The 16,577-nt window shown below is 42.9% G+C and overlaps 1 protein-coding gene across 1 annotated transcript in view; it reads left to right on the forward strand.

Moving 5' to 3' along the window:
• The first annotated feature begins 3,729 nt into the window (after nucleotides 1-3,729).
• The window catches only part of grin3a (glutamate receptor, ionotropic, N-methyl-D-aspartate 3A), a 46,698-nt gene continuing 33,850 nt past the window's right edge, over nucleotides 3,730-16,577 (forward strand). Inside the window, exons 1-2 of the mRNA XM_053879547.1 lie at nucleotides 3,730-4,953; nucleotides 9,954-10,687. Coding sequence (XP_053735522.1) covers nucleotides 4,186-4,953; nucleotides 9,954-10,687 — 1,502 coding nt within the window. The 5' untranslated portion in view covers nucleotides 3,730-4,185. The remainder of the gene's footprint in view (nucleotides 4,954-9,953; nucleotides 10,688-16,577) is intronic.

Below are 16,577 nucleotides of genomic sequence, written 5' to 3' on the forward strand. Positions count from 1 at the left end.
GAAGATGCCTTTTTGTTTCTGTATTGGAGGAAGGAGTTGTTCATGTTTTTGCAGTGTTCATTTGGAAGTACTGAACTGATACAGTTGTCCATGTCTGGAGGAATCAGGCTGCAAGTATTCATGAGGGGCCAATACGTTGAAGAATGTTGGATAGAAGAAAGGTTTTATTGCCACTTGAGAGGAGGAGCACACGAAAGAAGCAACTCTTTAGCTACGTTGATGTTGAGAAATTTTCTTTTTCGTGGAATGAAACCTGATGAAGCAGACAGCAGAGTTACACACGAGCGAATGGTTTAATACAGGTAATTAAAAAAAAGAAAAATCTTTGCCTTCTTTTCAGCTGGTCTTTCTCTGTGCCACACAGCTGAAAGACTCATTAAAATGACAGCTCAGGGGCGTTGGAATGTCTGCCTGCTAAGGTCGGGCTGAGCTCAGTTTGAATGGGCAAGGTGAGCGCTTTTAGAGCCACGTTAAACAAGAGCTCGGATTCGTTGGTGCGGATTCACTGCATCCTGTCTTGGTGGTATTAAGAATCATTTCAATGAAGTGTCGTCCTTGTGCGTGTGTGTGTGTACATGCTTGTGATTTCTTTTAGTCTTTTGAGTTTCCTCTAAAGCCAATTCTTGCAAAATGTCATTGCGCACATCCTGTGCACATTTACTAAACCATGTCCTTCCAGCATCGCCCCGACCCGATCCCACGTCCCACCCTCCGGCTCCTTCTTCCATCCTTGGTTTTCCCTCCTCAGCTTCACTGATCACCTCAGCCTTCCTCCTCCTCCTCCTCTGTCAAAATCTCTCTCGGCTGATCGATCAGAATAATTGATCTTGAATATCCCAGTGGCATGTCTTCTCATTTCAGGCCTGACCATTAGCCAATCATTAATCTAGATCAGAGCATTAGCCAATCATTAATCTGAGTGTCCATTTATACTGAGGCTGCTGAACTAGTCAATGGTGACCCTTGACCTGTGGGTGAAGCATTGGATCTGCCTCCTGTTGGCAATGAACTAATTGGTTGTCCTCACGTGAAAGACAAATCTCTCTTAGACCATTGGCTTAAATGTGTATTTCAAATTGACTCAATACTCTTCAGACGTAGCACACTTCTCCATGTTCCTCAAAATAAATAAACTGCTCATTGTTAACTTTGCTATTATTGTTTTTTATATCCTTGTACTTACACTCTCAATTCATTGTTCCTTTCTTTTTTACACAAGTGTTATTGAACTGCAGACAACAGGGATGTTTTTACCACCAACCATGGAAACAGATCTTCAGCTGAATGTTGAATAAGATAACAGCATGTTGTTTGTCATAACAGAGGCTGGCACTTAAAAAGCATGGGTGCCAAGCGTAATCACGCAGGCGGCCACACACACACTCACAAGTACAAGAACAAGCCACACGGTTGTGAGTTGACTATGGAGCGCAATACAATATAACCTGCACTAATTTAAGAAAAACACTTTCGTAGTGACACAAGCCGCACTCGTTCATAAAAGAAAGAACGGGCCATGATTTTAATGTTCAGTCTGTGGGAGGAATCATAACATCACTCCTTAAAAAGTTGTTTTTTTTTAAATAAAGGATCCATCACTTAGCCTAATCAACAATGAAAACAAACTCAGAGATGTTTTATGTCTCTACAGCCAGTCACAGCTGTGGTGTGTAGCACACAGCAGTGGTGGACTCATGGGTGTAAACTGCACAATGAGCACTTTAATGTCAATAATTCATCTTCTAATTTCATTAGTTGAAGACAAGGCTAAATATATTGGTCATGTGAAGCTTGTTTGTCCTTGAAAATCAACTTATTACTTAAGGCTCCTTCCAGAATTTACGGTTACTGGCAAACCTTTAAGCTGAGTCTAAAACAGAATGCATGGCATCTGTCAAAAAAATGGCAGATGTAGTTTTGATTGCTCTTCACCAGGTACATGCACATGTAGACTGTTGGTGGGGCACAAGCAGCAGCCCTTTTCCATGAAGGACAGTGTCCCTTCTAATGTCCCATCTTCCCCATTCTTAAATTGCAGAGAGAAAAAGTCACTCTCTCATCAGTCCCACCCAATGTTGTGGTGCTGTGTTTATTTGCGTTTGTGTGGGAATTGTTCGCCCACCTGCACCTAAGTGTAAACCAGCCTGCTCTGTGGCCCTCCACTTCCTCTAATGCAGCTCCTCCAACCCGTAGAATCAAGGCGGTTTCACTCTGCGGACTCTGTCTCCAGACAAAGTGCATTCGGCTCAGATGTGAACACAAGGAAGTCGGGTTTTGGCCGCGGACTTGATCCTGGCTGGAGAGCTGTACCTTCTCTCGGGAAACTCTCCACGGCGGGTGAGCTTCTCACCTCAGGCGACTTGGCGCTAGATGCTGGAAACTACGTGTAGAGTGTGGTAAACAGATAGGTAAAATCGTATGCCCTTCAGCCATAGTAGTGGTATGTTCTATTATTATTATTATTATTGGAATTGTCAATTGGCTGACACATGAAATGGCCTTGTTACATTAAAATAAAAATTGATTGATGTTTCCCACATTGGTTGGCCTGGAGAAATGCGGCTTGCCTCGACTAAGGTAACATCCATATTTTTTTTATTTAAAAATCTGATGTAAAAGTTTTTTTCTTGATTGTCCTTAACCTTATGGCCTTAGTTTATTATTTAACTGACTCAAGGTATAACACATTAAATTTAAAAGACTTACACCGGACATGAACCAACAAACTTTAGTTTCCAGGGGATATGCACTGACCATCATTCCAGCGTGACACATGTCACATGTAAAGCAGCTTTGAAGTTTGGACATACTTAATGTAAATTACAGTACATGCATAGCATAATCTTTGCACAATATTTAGAAATTTTCGCCAGAAAATATTTTACTTTCTCCAATCATTTCCAATATGAACAACTCAACAGTAACTTGACCAAAACCACGGCTGCGAGAATTTGTTTGTCCATTTTGCATTCATTCATTTTCATAGCGGTGCCACGAAAAAGCCACGTTTGGTGTGAGTCCAGTCACGTGAAAGCTCTGAGGCTTTGGCCCCTTGGCAACAAGTAATAATATGAGCGTGAGACATGATAATAACCACTTAAGGAGCGACCTCCAACCAGTTGTACGTACTTTACTTGTTAATCCGTCCCTTGAACTACAATATATGCAGTCCACCATACAGTTAACTTTACAGCATGACTTGTGAGATGAGGGTTGGCGCAGTAAATACAATGAAATGGTAAGCACCACTTTGCCTACATTCATCTACAAGCAGGTGGAACATATTGCATATACACTCTGGTTTGGGGATTTCATGGGATTCTTCTGTCTGACTTTTACAGTAGGTGTGTTAACTTTGTCCATGAGCTGCCTGAACACACTGAAAAATGTAATTTTCCATCTTCCAGCCCCCACAGTTCATCGGCGATGCCTCAACACAATTGGGGAAGAGGCTTTCTGACTTTCAATCTTGTCCTAAAACGTAAATCCAAACGATAATGTAAAGCTGTGTTTGGGATTCATATCTCTTTTTCAAATGACTATCTAAAAGTCACTTCAATCCTAAGTCACTATCCGGTATTTTACATCCAAACCAAATGGCAACGTCTGAGTGCGTCAGTGCGTGACGCAATGAACCCAGACGCTGATGAGGGGCGTGCGAGTGTGGAACCGCGTACCACAGCGGAGTGTGCGCAGATGCGTGAGCTCGCGCCAGAGGTGTCGCCAGAGCAAGTGGACAGAGGTCCAACGCTGCGCGCTGCAGGTCGCTGGCCCGGTGTCTGCGTCTCCTCCCCGGAAGGAACTAGTGCTTTTCTGGAGTCTGCGTCCTGGAAGATGATGGAATCACTTTGTTTCCAAACCCAGTCAGAGTCCGCAGGATTTCCCTGCTTTGGAATGCGCACAAGCCAGTGTTGTCGCAACCTCCTCCCGCCGCGGGCTTGTTGCTCACTCCGTGGATTATACGAGGAAATGTTCGATCGCACGTGTTGTTCGCTGACAAGAAGTGAATGATGGGAATCTCTTTGAGATGAAAGACGGCACTTTGAGGGGCAAGTGTCTGCTTGTGCGTGGATCCTGTCCGTCTGCGCGCGCCAGCAGCCTGTTGTCTGTGGAGAAAAGCGCAACTTTGCTCCAGTCTGGAGCCGGTGCTGGCTTCAGTCTCGCGCTGGCAGGAGCGGCGCCAGCATGGAGACCTGCCGGTCTGTGATCAGACGGAGCGCCGGGTCTTGTGCGGAGATGATGAAGATGCTGAGGAGGACGGAGGGTCCAGAAGCGGGGTCAGACGCGAGGGTCTCCCCATTTGTCTGCTTTCTCTTGTGCGCCCTGGTTTTATTCCCGCCGGGCGCACACTCGCACCCGCAACCCTGCCAGGTGCTCAAACGGATCGGGCACACGGTCCGAGTGGGGGCTCTGCATGTGCAGCCCCGATTGCTCTCTTCTGAGGACCCTGGGCCCGGGAGAACTCTGGCTGAGAACAGTGAAGAGAAGCGGGTTCAGAGAAGTGTGGCGGAGTTCGGGAGCCTCCGGAGCAGAGGATCAACAAACAACCAGCGGGGCCCCGGCAGGAGCAGATCCCAACCCCGCCAGCGGGAGGAAAACACCCCCAGGGAGAGTCGAGTCTTCTCCCCTCGCGACTCGATGCTTCTAGCCGCCGAGGCTCTGAACAGGGCCGGAGTGCTTCCCTTCAATCTAACCCTGGAGCTGGTGATGGCTGTGGGCTCCGGACTTGGGGAGCTTCCCGCTTTTTCCTTCTCGTCCCCTGGGAGCCCCGACCACGAGGACCCGCTGTCCTTCGTTGAGAGTGTGTGTCACACAGTGGTCGTGCAGGGGGTTTCTGCCATGATTTCGTTTCCGCGGAACCGGGACGAGTTCGTCAAGTTGGAGTTCGTGTCTCAGGCTCTTCAGATGCCAGTGGTCAGCGTGGTCCAGAGAGAGTTCAGACGCCACAGCGAGGTGAGAGGTCAAGTGTTGTCCATGAGGTATCAACCCATCTCAAGTTCTAAAATACGCCTGAAAAACGATAACCGTAACAATAATAATAATACATTGTCTTGTCTTAAATGAGTAAAACCCAGAGATCTCTTGCAGATCATCATCATGGCTGCACATCTTCTCCAGGAGAGCCTTCCACCCTTTCATCCACACCTAGCACTTCAGTCGAGAAAAACATTAAATGTTGGGTGATGACTATGTCACCAAAGTGCCATGACTAAACCACAAAATCCTCTCTCTCTCACAAGTCATATTCTACCACGTAGGGGTCAAAAGTCGCCTGAAAATCTGAGAACTTAGAATGTGTCATTTAACAGAGGAAATGGCATGTTTTCGACAACTAATGTAAGCTATTATGGAATAATACAGAATCCTCTCCAAACTTGTGGCACTTTTAAAAGCAGCAGCGTCCATAAAGGGAGGAATATAAGCAAAAGAAGTGGAACAGTGCTTCATCTTGGTCACACGCTCACAGAGCGATCCCCCAGTTACTTCTGTTATTAAGAAGGAAAAAAAAAAAGCTCATTCAGGCAGAAATTACACCAGAACCAGACTCTCCCATCCGCAGTTTAAAAAAACATGAACCACAGTGACAGTGCCGGAAGTGTAGAAATGTTGAATCGGACAGAAATTATTCAGTACATAAGCCCCACTGAAATAAATAATTTCTTGTCAACGCTGATTAATTTTACGCTGGTTAAATGGACTCACAACAAGAAAAAGCCTGAAAATTACTGCGGTAGCTTTCGTGACACAACACTCGGAGACTGAGTGGGAAGAGCTGCTTGTGGTTCTGAAATCAAGGACAGGATGTTTTTCTGTAAAACCACGGAGGAGTTTTCTTTTTGAAACGCACAGTAAATGTTTCAAATTAAAGCACTACAAAGACTGCAACCAAGATGAAGCATATTGGCAGACGTGTTTTTGGTTGTTAGTTAGAAGTTGAAACCTCATGTTTTCAAAAACTTATGGAAATATAATGAGTTCTATTCCTTTACCAACATTTGTTTTATTATCTTTATGTTAGATTGAGTTACAGGAACTAACAAAAATATTGTTCACATGGTGTCAGTTTGGTCAACCTGGTGGAATTTTGTTTCCAGTCCAAAGCTTGTTCTAGAGCAAGGCTTCTAAGTTTTTTTTTTTAGAAAATTCAGTATAATACTTCTCAAGGTCACGTTCCATTTTGAAGTTCCACATATTGTGTGCGATACTTTTTCAAAGTCACATTTTGTGTTTTAGGAAGCTGGACTGTGAAGTCGAGAGCATTTGTCTTCTTCAGGGGATCAGAAACAATTTAAACTGTTGTTGCTCATGAACAGGCTGTTGAATAAAAAAAAAAAAAAAAAAAAAAAACTTTTTCAGGTTCACAAATTGGACTCGACAGACATGAATTTGCAGAGCAAGCACAAAAGAAGCAGGCAAGGAGCCTGATTAAAGACGGAAGACTTGAAAGACCAGCAGACTCAAGCGCTTATTCCTTGATAAAAATGACAGCAATGTTGTCCTGATTTACGTGACAGGTTATGTGCAATATTTAAATTTTCTGATCAGAAATGTATTGTCCTGAGAGCAATGAAGGAAGGTGAAATGAATTAAATATCAAAATTTGCATGAAATACTTTGAAAAGGTTTCAGTAAAAGTGTGCCGATGTTTGACCAGGTCTTCTTCTAATGCAGTATGACACACATGAGCTTCATCTGTCTCCACTGGAGACTGGCTCCAGGCAGATCAATATAGAAGAAGATCAAATACACCTACAAGCCATGAATATGACACACAACCAGAGAGACTGTTGCTGCTGGCACATGTCTCAGAGCTTTTGAGTCTTACTCTAATGGTCGAAGACTTGGTGTTTGCGTGTCTGTATTGGGGTGTGTTTATTTTAGGTCTTTTCTGCTCTCTTCATAAGTAGGGATGTAACAGTAGGAATGATCATTATCGTGGTATTGTGGAAATGTAGTCAAATGTGAAAAAAATTACGTAAATAAGTGGTTTATTCAGTGAAAACAATCATTTGCAGATGTTTAGCGCCACACAAATTATGCAAACAACTATGCAGCACAGATTACTCCAGAACATTGGAAAAGTCTCTGATCATTGATGTAAAAGTGAGCAAAACAATGTTAAACAATGTTTCTGTTGTATCAACAACATATATTAGATCACCAAAATGCCATGTTTAATGCGCTCAACATCCTGAGGTCTGTGAAAACACTACATTCACATTTATTTTGGGTTACAATTGACTCAACACTGAAACGCTTCTATATAAATTCAAAAAATAACATTTTTTCCAGCTTGGTTCTTTAAAATAGGGCAGTAATGCTGACTGTCTGGGACTTCACCAGGAAGGATTTCGCTAAAAAATTCTCTGCAGGTGTTAAGAGCCTGGGCTGCTTTCTCAGAGTCAATAAAATCCAGCCATGTAATTTCTGTATTATTTCAAGAGAACCTACACCTGTTCATGAATAACAATAATAAGCTCACAATTTTGCATGCTGTGTGTGTTGTGCAAGCGAGTTCTGAGACAATACTGTCACCTGCTGGCCTTTTGAGACCATTGCTATAAAACAATATTTCAAATACAAAAGAAGGTACTGAATTCAATGGATCCATTCAATGCTGGGATATACTCTACTGTTTTGTCCAGTCTGTTCCCCTGAGAGAGTGAAAACTTTTGAACACAATTTTCATGGTCTGCACCACCAACTGAAGCACAGTGGGGACTGGAGCTGTAGATAAAAGTTACAGCAGAGTGCAGCGGCTGGAAGGAAGCTCTGATACATTATCTTTAGAATCGGCGAAATATGCAACAGCAATGACAAGTTGCTCTAAAAACAAGCAGGTTTTCTATGACAAGCGCTCAGATGAACAGAAGTAAATCAGACAGAAACTATGAACGTGGAATAACCCCTAAATGAAGGTTATTTAAGTTAGCTTTTAAGGCTCCTCAGAGATCACCTTATCGTGGCCTTTTCCACAACCCTCCGCCTGGACTTGTTTTATCATTTGAATTTTAAAGCTAATTAATAATTAGCCACGGCCGTGCCCCGCTGCTGAACCAACTCGCGATAAGGACAAAACAGCATAAATAGGTAATGAAAGGCCTCCATCATGCCGGTGCACCTCAGTTAAAAATATGCTAATAGCACATCTGGCTGAATGCCTATATGAGTTTCGTAGCATATATTACTTTACTGGCGCCATGACACACCAGCTGGAGGCAGCTCTTAGAGTGTCTCTCTGTGTGGAATTTTTATGTTCTCTCTGAGCTTGCATGGCTTTCCTGCGGCACTCTGGTTTCTTCCCACCAATGAGTTGGCGCATGGATGTTTGTTTGTCTTTATGTGCCCGTGGCTGGCTGACATTGTGTTCAGGGCGTCCCTGGCTTCGGGATCGGCTCCCTGCCCCCTCACAACCTCAGTAGGGAATAAGCGGAAGGAAAAAGAGGAGGAATGAGAATTCACTCTCTTATGTACATACTGTCATCAGAACATTAAATGGATCTCAGAAGGTGTCCACGCTCCTGGTCTTAAGTCACTTCACTCCTGCATGTGCAGCGAATCACAGACCTTGAGGTCTGGCTTATCATCCCCTGCTGGACTTAAATTCAGAAGGGGTCTGATATTCTTCAGTAAAGTTGACACCTGTTCGAAGAAAGGTTTTCACATTATTTAAGCTATGGTGGTTTGAAAGTTTACTATTGAAGAATGAACATTATTCATTTATCAGATCCAAACCCTCTACAATGAATCATGTATTCAAGATGAGATCAATAACTAACTTATTACTGCAGTATTGGATTTGTCCATTGGCACAACGCTCCCTCAGTCCTCACAAGTTTACCATAATGCCACAGCTGCACCTTGAAAACTAAAGAGTATTTTGGCATAGAAAGAGAAAAGAAACACTTGACTTTACATTTCAAGTGTTGAGGATTCAAGGGGAAAACTGTCCACCCAGGGGGACAACAGGACTTGAGCTCCGGTGCCGCCATTTCTTTCCATTAGCTTCTTGACTCAAAACAGTTGGTATTGCTGCTGTTGGTGCTTTTGTGATAGAACCAATCCATCTCTCTGAACAAACAGCAGCAATAATCTCATTTACAGTCCGAGCGATTAATGAGATAAATGAATAATTAGACGATAGTGCAAAGCTTGTGTAAAAGTTGGAAAGCATTTTGAGTCGCTAAAAACTGCAAGTGCGTGTTTTTGTTTACTTGTGTTTTTGCTACACAGTTTGGCCTTTATAAGTTAATATGGAGTGAAATATATGTTAATATGGAGTAAAAAAACCAACTCCATTGGTCTGCCCCTTTGATAAAATTAACTCATTTCAATTCCAACTAGTTAATAAATGCTCTGATGGATCAATGAAAAATGAAGACACGCCCTTGTGATGTGTTTCGTGTATAATGGTATTCATGGGTGCAGGTGAGTGGAGGCAGGAATCCAATATGTGTTCCTGTCTGTGTTTGTTCTCAAGGAACAGATTGCATTCTTGGAAAGAAAGTAATTCCGCTTTTGAAATTTTAACCTTTTGTCTGTCCTTCCCTGCTTTTTTTCCACTCTACTACATCTGTTTTCACCTTCCACTTACCCCAATTCATCCCTTAATCCAAATCAAACTCCCCTGTTTTTCTCCCCTCTCCTTTAATCCACCCAATTGTTCCACGCGCACTTGATGCTAATCTTCCCACCCGCACAAACTGGCTCATCACCACATTCACTGCTACGTTTCATTTTCCCTTTATTTCTCCTGGATGCCTTCCATCCCATTTCCTGTGCTCTTTTAAAACCCCTCACCATTCTCTGTCTTCAACTGTCTCTCCATGCTGAATTTCACTTATCTTTTCCCCTGAAATACTCTCCTCCTAAATTACCTTCACTCTGCTTTTACTGTCTTCTTATCTTCATCTCACTTTCCTTTTCTCCTGTGTTTTACAATCTCATGGAAGAATCCTCTTCATTTCCAAATGGCCATGCAGACAGTGGAGGCGCCGCCATCTCGTCTTGTCTACTCCCTGTTGATGATGAACGGCTGGTGGGACATCAGCGTTCTCCTCTGCCAGGATTTGGACATAAGTGACTTTCTTTTTCTCATCAAGAACAACACCCGCTTCCATCTGGGAACGCTTGTCAACCTGACATCCTCCTCTTTGACTTTGTTACAGTCATCCACAACTTTATTGTCCTCAGGAGCTGCTTTAAGTGCTCAGACGGGAGCCGACTCCTCGCAGGCACTGTTGACTTTACCTCATTTGCCCGCTGATACTTCGCCTCCTGCTTTCTCTCTGAAAGTGGACCAGCACCAGGCGGTGATGAGACAGCTGGAGGCCCTCAGAGACGCTACCTCCACGAGGGGAGTTGTGACGTTTGGTTGTGAGATCCGAGAACTTCGGCGACTGTGGACCTTGGCCACGCGGATGATGCTGCCAGAATATTACTGGGTTTTAGGGGACAGTCAGAATGTGGCTGAGCTCAGGACCGAAGGATTGCCATTGGGGTTACTGTCTCACGGGGTTATGGGGTCCCCGTCCTTGGATCACTACGTTCATGACGCTTTGGAGCTGGTGGCACGGGCTGTGGGCAGTGCTGCCCAGGAGAATCCAGCCTTGGCACTCATTCCTGGAACTACGAACTGTTTTGACACGCAGCAGAGGAAGGGGAGCTCTGGAGAGTACCTGTCAAGGTAAGGGTTGTTTATAACCAGTTATTGCAAACAGGGCCCCTGGAACAAAACAATTTATGCTGTATGCTTGTATTAAGATTCCTTTTTTTTTTTTTTTGATTGACTCAAGTTGGTCGGACAGGTGACCAAATTGCTGCAAGCTAATCCCTGCCTACTATAAAGGTTGTGTACCACTATGTACCAATACAGCAGGTGTACAATCCTTAGGTACACATAACAAATGCATCAATATTGGAACACACATCCATGAATATATGCTCTCGAGTGGAAAAACCAATGGAAACCCCATGAAATGCACTTGAGGCTGCAGGTTTATACCTGGAAAAGTCTGAAGATTCTCAAATAAGTGAACGGTCAGTACACACAGACACTCTTGCTGTACTCAGAAAGTGTTGACAAAGGGCACATGTAGCATTCGTAAGTAAGTGATGAGTGCGCATCGAGCTCCTGTAGTGTAGTTGCCTACTGTATGAAGAGACTTGATCACATGAGATGGCATCCGACTTCTCTTAGTTCTCATTACTCACTGCACTGAAGATCTTTTGACCAAATCAGTAAGGTAGACCATCTGGACAAGCACAGACTACCTACACAGATGGTCCAACCAGGAGCTCATGAACACGATCTTGTTGGTCATCAGTTGTGCTAAAAGTGTCGATCATCACAGGCAGAACCATAGAAAGAAACAAAACCCAGCCATGTGTCAGTCATTTAACTGGTGTTAAACACAAAAACATTCTTCATTGATTTTGGAGACAGAGTCTAGTCATGCAGACTGGACTTTGTTAAAGTTTGGTTTTAAGTTTGTTTTGTGATTTTGAGCGCACAGGGGATGGTCTTGTGGCTGGTGTATTGACGAGGAAGTGGGTCCTTGGCTGCGAGTCATTTTAACTTACAAGTGTGTAGTTATATGGAGTTTAACAATGCAGCGACAAGATCTTGCTCCTGGCAATAGCAAGGCGTCCATCCACCGATTTTATTTTCACAAATACAAGTAACATCCGACTTACACCCGGGATCGTTTCCGACCAACCGTTCGTAAGTCGGATTGGACCTAAGTCTGCCATTCAAAATGGCATGGTTATAGGTTCTACTGTAGTGGTAGATCGCTGTGTCAGAGTGAGATGCCTGGCATACTGTGCTGCCATAACTGTTTGTATGCGTTGCTGGGGTGCTACGTGCTGCCGTGCCAGACATTGAATAAAAAAATCGCATCTGCTGGCCGGGGTTGAGTACGAGTGGGGAAAAAATGATGTCACATCCCTGTCTGTTTCAGCTTTCTCCCCAAAAGTTGCCACTACAATACTGGCAAATTATGTAAAGCAACTGTTGAGGTTACTGTCAATATTAACAAGAAATCTTCCGCTACTTCGTCATTTTAAGCAGCTAATGATTGTTGAGCAGCACACGCTCTTCAGAGAAGCCAGTCGCTAACACGAGTGTAATACACCGAGTGAATGTTTATTTTCTCAAATGACATCAAGCATGAACTATGAATTTAAATTCAAGCTGACTATGGCCCGTAGTGTTGATGGAGCAGGAAGCAGGTGACCACAGAGCTGTTGGAATCACAAGTCCCCGGACACTCTCTCATGTCTCTGACTCGAGTAGCTGAAACGCATCCACAGTAAACACCATTTGTTATGCTCCAGTGCAGGGCCTGTCGATTATGGCAAACATAATAATCTGATTGTTTTTGATTCTTAATCAACGATATACGCTTGTTCTGTCATTGAACTTTCAAACTTTATTAAACAATGAACTACCATGAAACTATGCGTAAGATATAGATAGTATTTTAACAGTTACATTTAACACGCACGGTTTGTCTTTAGAGAACAGTGGAGACAGGGGACAATACTTGGAGCTGAACAGGCACTTGCCAGGCAAATTTTTATTAACCAATGGAAATTAGCATAAAGTCACAGTTTCTATTTGAAATTTTCACTACAATTACTAAAAACTAATGACTGATGTTCTTCAGCAGACTTGTCGATTTCAAACTGTCATGTTTCTCCTGAAGACTTTTCATGTGAGCGGCGTTCCTCCCAACCAATGAGAGCAGAGAAGGCGTGGCTTGGGGAGAACAGCTACTTTAACCCTAACCCTAACCTACCCTCCATTTAAAAGACACTTAAATCCCTAGGACAGGACCTCTTTAAGGAGAAATACAGCTACGAAGCTGCCAATAGAGGTGCAGTCCCATGAAGAAAGAATGAACATGAACAAGATGACAATTGAGGCTTTTCTTTGTGTACTTAATTCTAAAAACAATGTTGTTTATTTTGCATTATTACTCACTGACACAAAAGGAGAGTAAAGAACTGGATTAATTGATTAAATATTAACAAATTAAACCATTACCAGTTAAAGCACACACCAGGGTTAAGATGTGTATGTTTACTGAACAAATTCCTTTATATTATTCCACATATTGAGCCTCCCAGTAAGAATCTATTATTTCAGCAAAACAGAAAATCTGCTTTCCATAATTGTGTTGTTTCTGTGGAGTCATTCGAAGAAGAAGCAAATGCCAGCTGGGATTTAGATGTGGCACACTAACTCTTATCGAGTCCCAACCCTTCGCCTTTGTTCTGTTTTCAGCTGCCAATAGTTTTGTTCTATTAGCTTGAAATATTTTCATCTGCTGCGCTTCTCACCTCGTCCTATCAGCAATAACGCCTTTCATATTTTCCACCCTTCTGAATGACTCCTTTGATGTATTTTTTACTTGAACAGTTTTCCCGCTTGGCTTCATTGAGGGCTAATTCAATGTGTTTCTCATAGTTAATGTGACAGAACTCCATTAAGTGGTTTGCATTGCAGACTGTTTAGAGTGGTAAATCCCCATTCATTAATATTCATATTCTGGAAGCACTTTCAGGGTAACTACTCCCATATTATGTCAAGTTTGCAATTGTTGTGCATTAACAACAAAGCAGTACTGCGCTTCTATGTTAAGGACATAAGCTACAAAATGACTTCACCCCGATAGACCCCAACAACCCAAACCAGTTGTGTGTGCAGTGTTTCTGACTACATGCATTTCCTGGCACCAGATCTCCAGAGGCCCCTGAGTCGGCAAGGCGGATGGAGGTGAAAAGATCAGGGGACTTGGAAATGTATGGAAACCCACATAGGCTGCTGCATCAAATTGAATCTCATCCAAAATAGCGTCCAGGCTTCGAAGGAAGAAATAAGCTTGGGGGTTACTGTGGCTCAATTTCACCATTATATGTGTATTTGGCATTTCTCAATGTCACAACACAATTACAACATGTACTGTTGCACACCACCTCATAAAGATTCTGCCTCAACACCGATCGAGGAGCTCGACCTCCCAGCCAGATGTCTCTTGTCTCACCCGTGATAAAACAAAGTGGAGGCGTCACAACAATCCGGAGGAAACAACTTGCCACATGCATCGGGTGTATTGTGTTTCTTTAAATAGAAAAGAACAACGGGAAGAAATCCCAAGAGAAAGGTTCCAATCACTAAATGACAACACCTCCACTGCTCACGGGACTAAAGCTAGTCGTTCAGACACACAAAGAAGCATTAAAAACATTACATGCACATTCCATGTCACGGTTCAAGTCGGGAGCAGTCGGCCCTCGCCACACACATAAAGAGGGCAAAGCTCTTAACACACCACTGAATATCTTGTCCCTATAAGAGTTAAGATACTTCGCGTTTAAAATTCTTGGTCAGGAAGGAGCAAAATCCCGATCCCGATATGTGTGTGGCCCCGTAAAGACCAAGATGTTGAGGGCGACCAAGGTGGGGTAACATCACATATGGAACAGAAACACATTAGCCTATCTGTCATACTGCAAAATAGATAACCTAGATATAAAATGTTTTATTTATAATGTGATAAAATGTTCAAGAACAAACAGCCATCTAGAAAATAAAGCTAAAAAATGTCGCATTCAGAGCGAGCGACTCTTTTATTTATGATGTAAATAAAGTTCTTACGTGTGCGCAACCAGTATTAACCAGCCCACAAGTGGCAGTTTTTACAAGACAAAAAAACCTGAACTTTTTAGTTTCACACTTATGTCCAGTTTGACTGAGTCTAAAGACAGAGAAATAAAATTGGCTAACCATCACGCTAAACCAGAGAAGTACTGTGTTATACATATCATTTATTCTGACCATTTCTGCCAGCAAATAAAACCGAATGATTATTTGAACCAAGCAACCAGATAAATCAACCTCTATTAAAAGGCAGAGAGGCCAGTTTACCAGTTTAGAAGCAAGGACGATCTGGCACAGCAGACTGGAATCCGGGAGCTATAGTAATGGAGTACGGGTGAGTTGACGTCTCAGTGGTTCCACCAAGCTCCAGTGTTGTTCCAGCTGTGTGCCATCAAACCCACAGAGACTCTGAGGGGTGGGAACAGGAAATACATAGAAAATAAAACCAGAATTCAAGAAACAAGGATCGTGACATTCTCCTGGAAACGTTTCTACGTTGTGACACTGTATAAAAAACGTCGCAATGATAACTTGCTTTAAGTCAACTGGATGTCAAAAATTAAACAAGCTCAGAATTCAATGGCATTCAGAAAGAGATTTCATATTCTTTCAATGATCACGTGTCATGAGCATAGAGGAACTTAAGTGAGAAGTTAGTTTAAGACAAACTATTTCAATAGCTCCTTGTCTGCTCTACATATGAGTGGCCATGAATTGTTTCTTGACAGTCGGCATCTCGCGATTAGCTGACATTGTTTAAAGAGATTGGCATTTTGGGGACTGTTTTCTTTGTGTGCAGGAGAACGACAAATCAGAGGAGACTTTTGAAACATCCCGAAATGCTTTCATAAGTAATCTTTAAAGTTCAAACACGAGATGGATAGATAGATGCTCCTCGTGTCCTCCAGCTCCACATGACATTCAAGCAGTGAGTCAGTCTGATTTGGTGACATTGTGCAGCACCATTGAACACAGTTTTAACAGAGTGGAAGAGATTGACAGTGTATTGTCCAGCGGTGGGCGATCACATTTCCTCAGGGGCCGCTTGGAATTTTGGGCTGGTTCTGAGGGGTCGTCCAACCAAATCCAGTTTAAAAGAAGCTGTTGTTGTTACTGTTGTTAGTGGAATGATGTTGTGCATTAATGGTTGATTAAAGATACAAATGCAACTTTCTTTTATAAACTTTTAATTTACCTATAAAACAAGCAACATTCTGACCCAATACTTGCTTTTACAGAGCTCGGATATATACCAGGTATTTGAATAATTATGACCTTCACCAGGGCCAGTTACATACATGCTTACAACCACACCTGGGCTGCCATTGTCTTAAAAACCCTGTGAAAAATCCATGTACTGAACTTCAGAGAAATGCTTTCACCTGGCAGCAGAGTGAGGATGTGCCTTGTGCTGCAAACATACAGCTTCAGACAGTGGAGTCTGTATTGTCTCCCAGTGTTTGTGAGGGTTTCCTCTGGGTGCTCGTGGTCTTCCCACTGTTCAAAGATCAACAGAGGTTAACTGACATCTTAGCTTGTTCACGCTGCTCACCCTCAGTAGCTGGGAGGAGCTTCGGCCCATATCATCACAAGGATGTCAAGGATGTGTCATCACCATCATCTTTTCAACATTCTTCGACAAGGTTTTTGATCAGGGAAAAAACTCCATCGGCTGAAGCGCCTGATATAATGATAATCTCAGTGGCCCGAGTAATTAAACTTTTGATTTGTTTTGCTTCCGGCTCCTTATTCAGGTGGACTGGGAGTTCGAGTTCTGCTGGACCCTCTCATCATGGAAATGAGCTGATAACAAAATATGGATAATGCAAATAAATGATAAGGGGAGCTAATGGAAACTCTCTTCAAAGAAGTGACTTCATACAAAGGCTGGAACTGTCCCTCCAACTAG

The sequence above is a fragment of the Synchiropus splendidus genome, chromosome 1 (genome assembly GCF_027744825.2).
Source record: "Synchiropus splendidus isolate RoL2022-P1 chromosome 1, RoL_Sspl_1.0, whole genome shotgun sequence".
NCBI lineage: Eukaryota > Metazoa > Chordata > Actinopteri > Syngnathiformes > Callionymidae > Synchiropus > Synchiropus splendidus.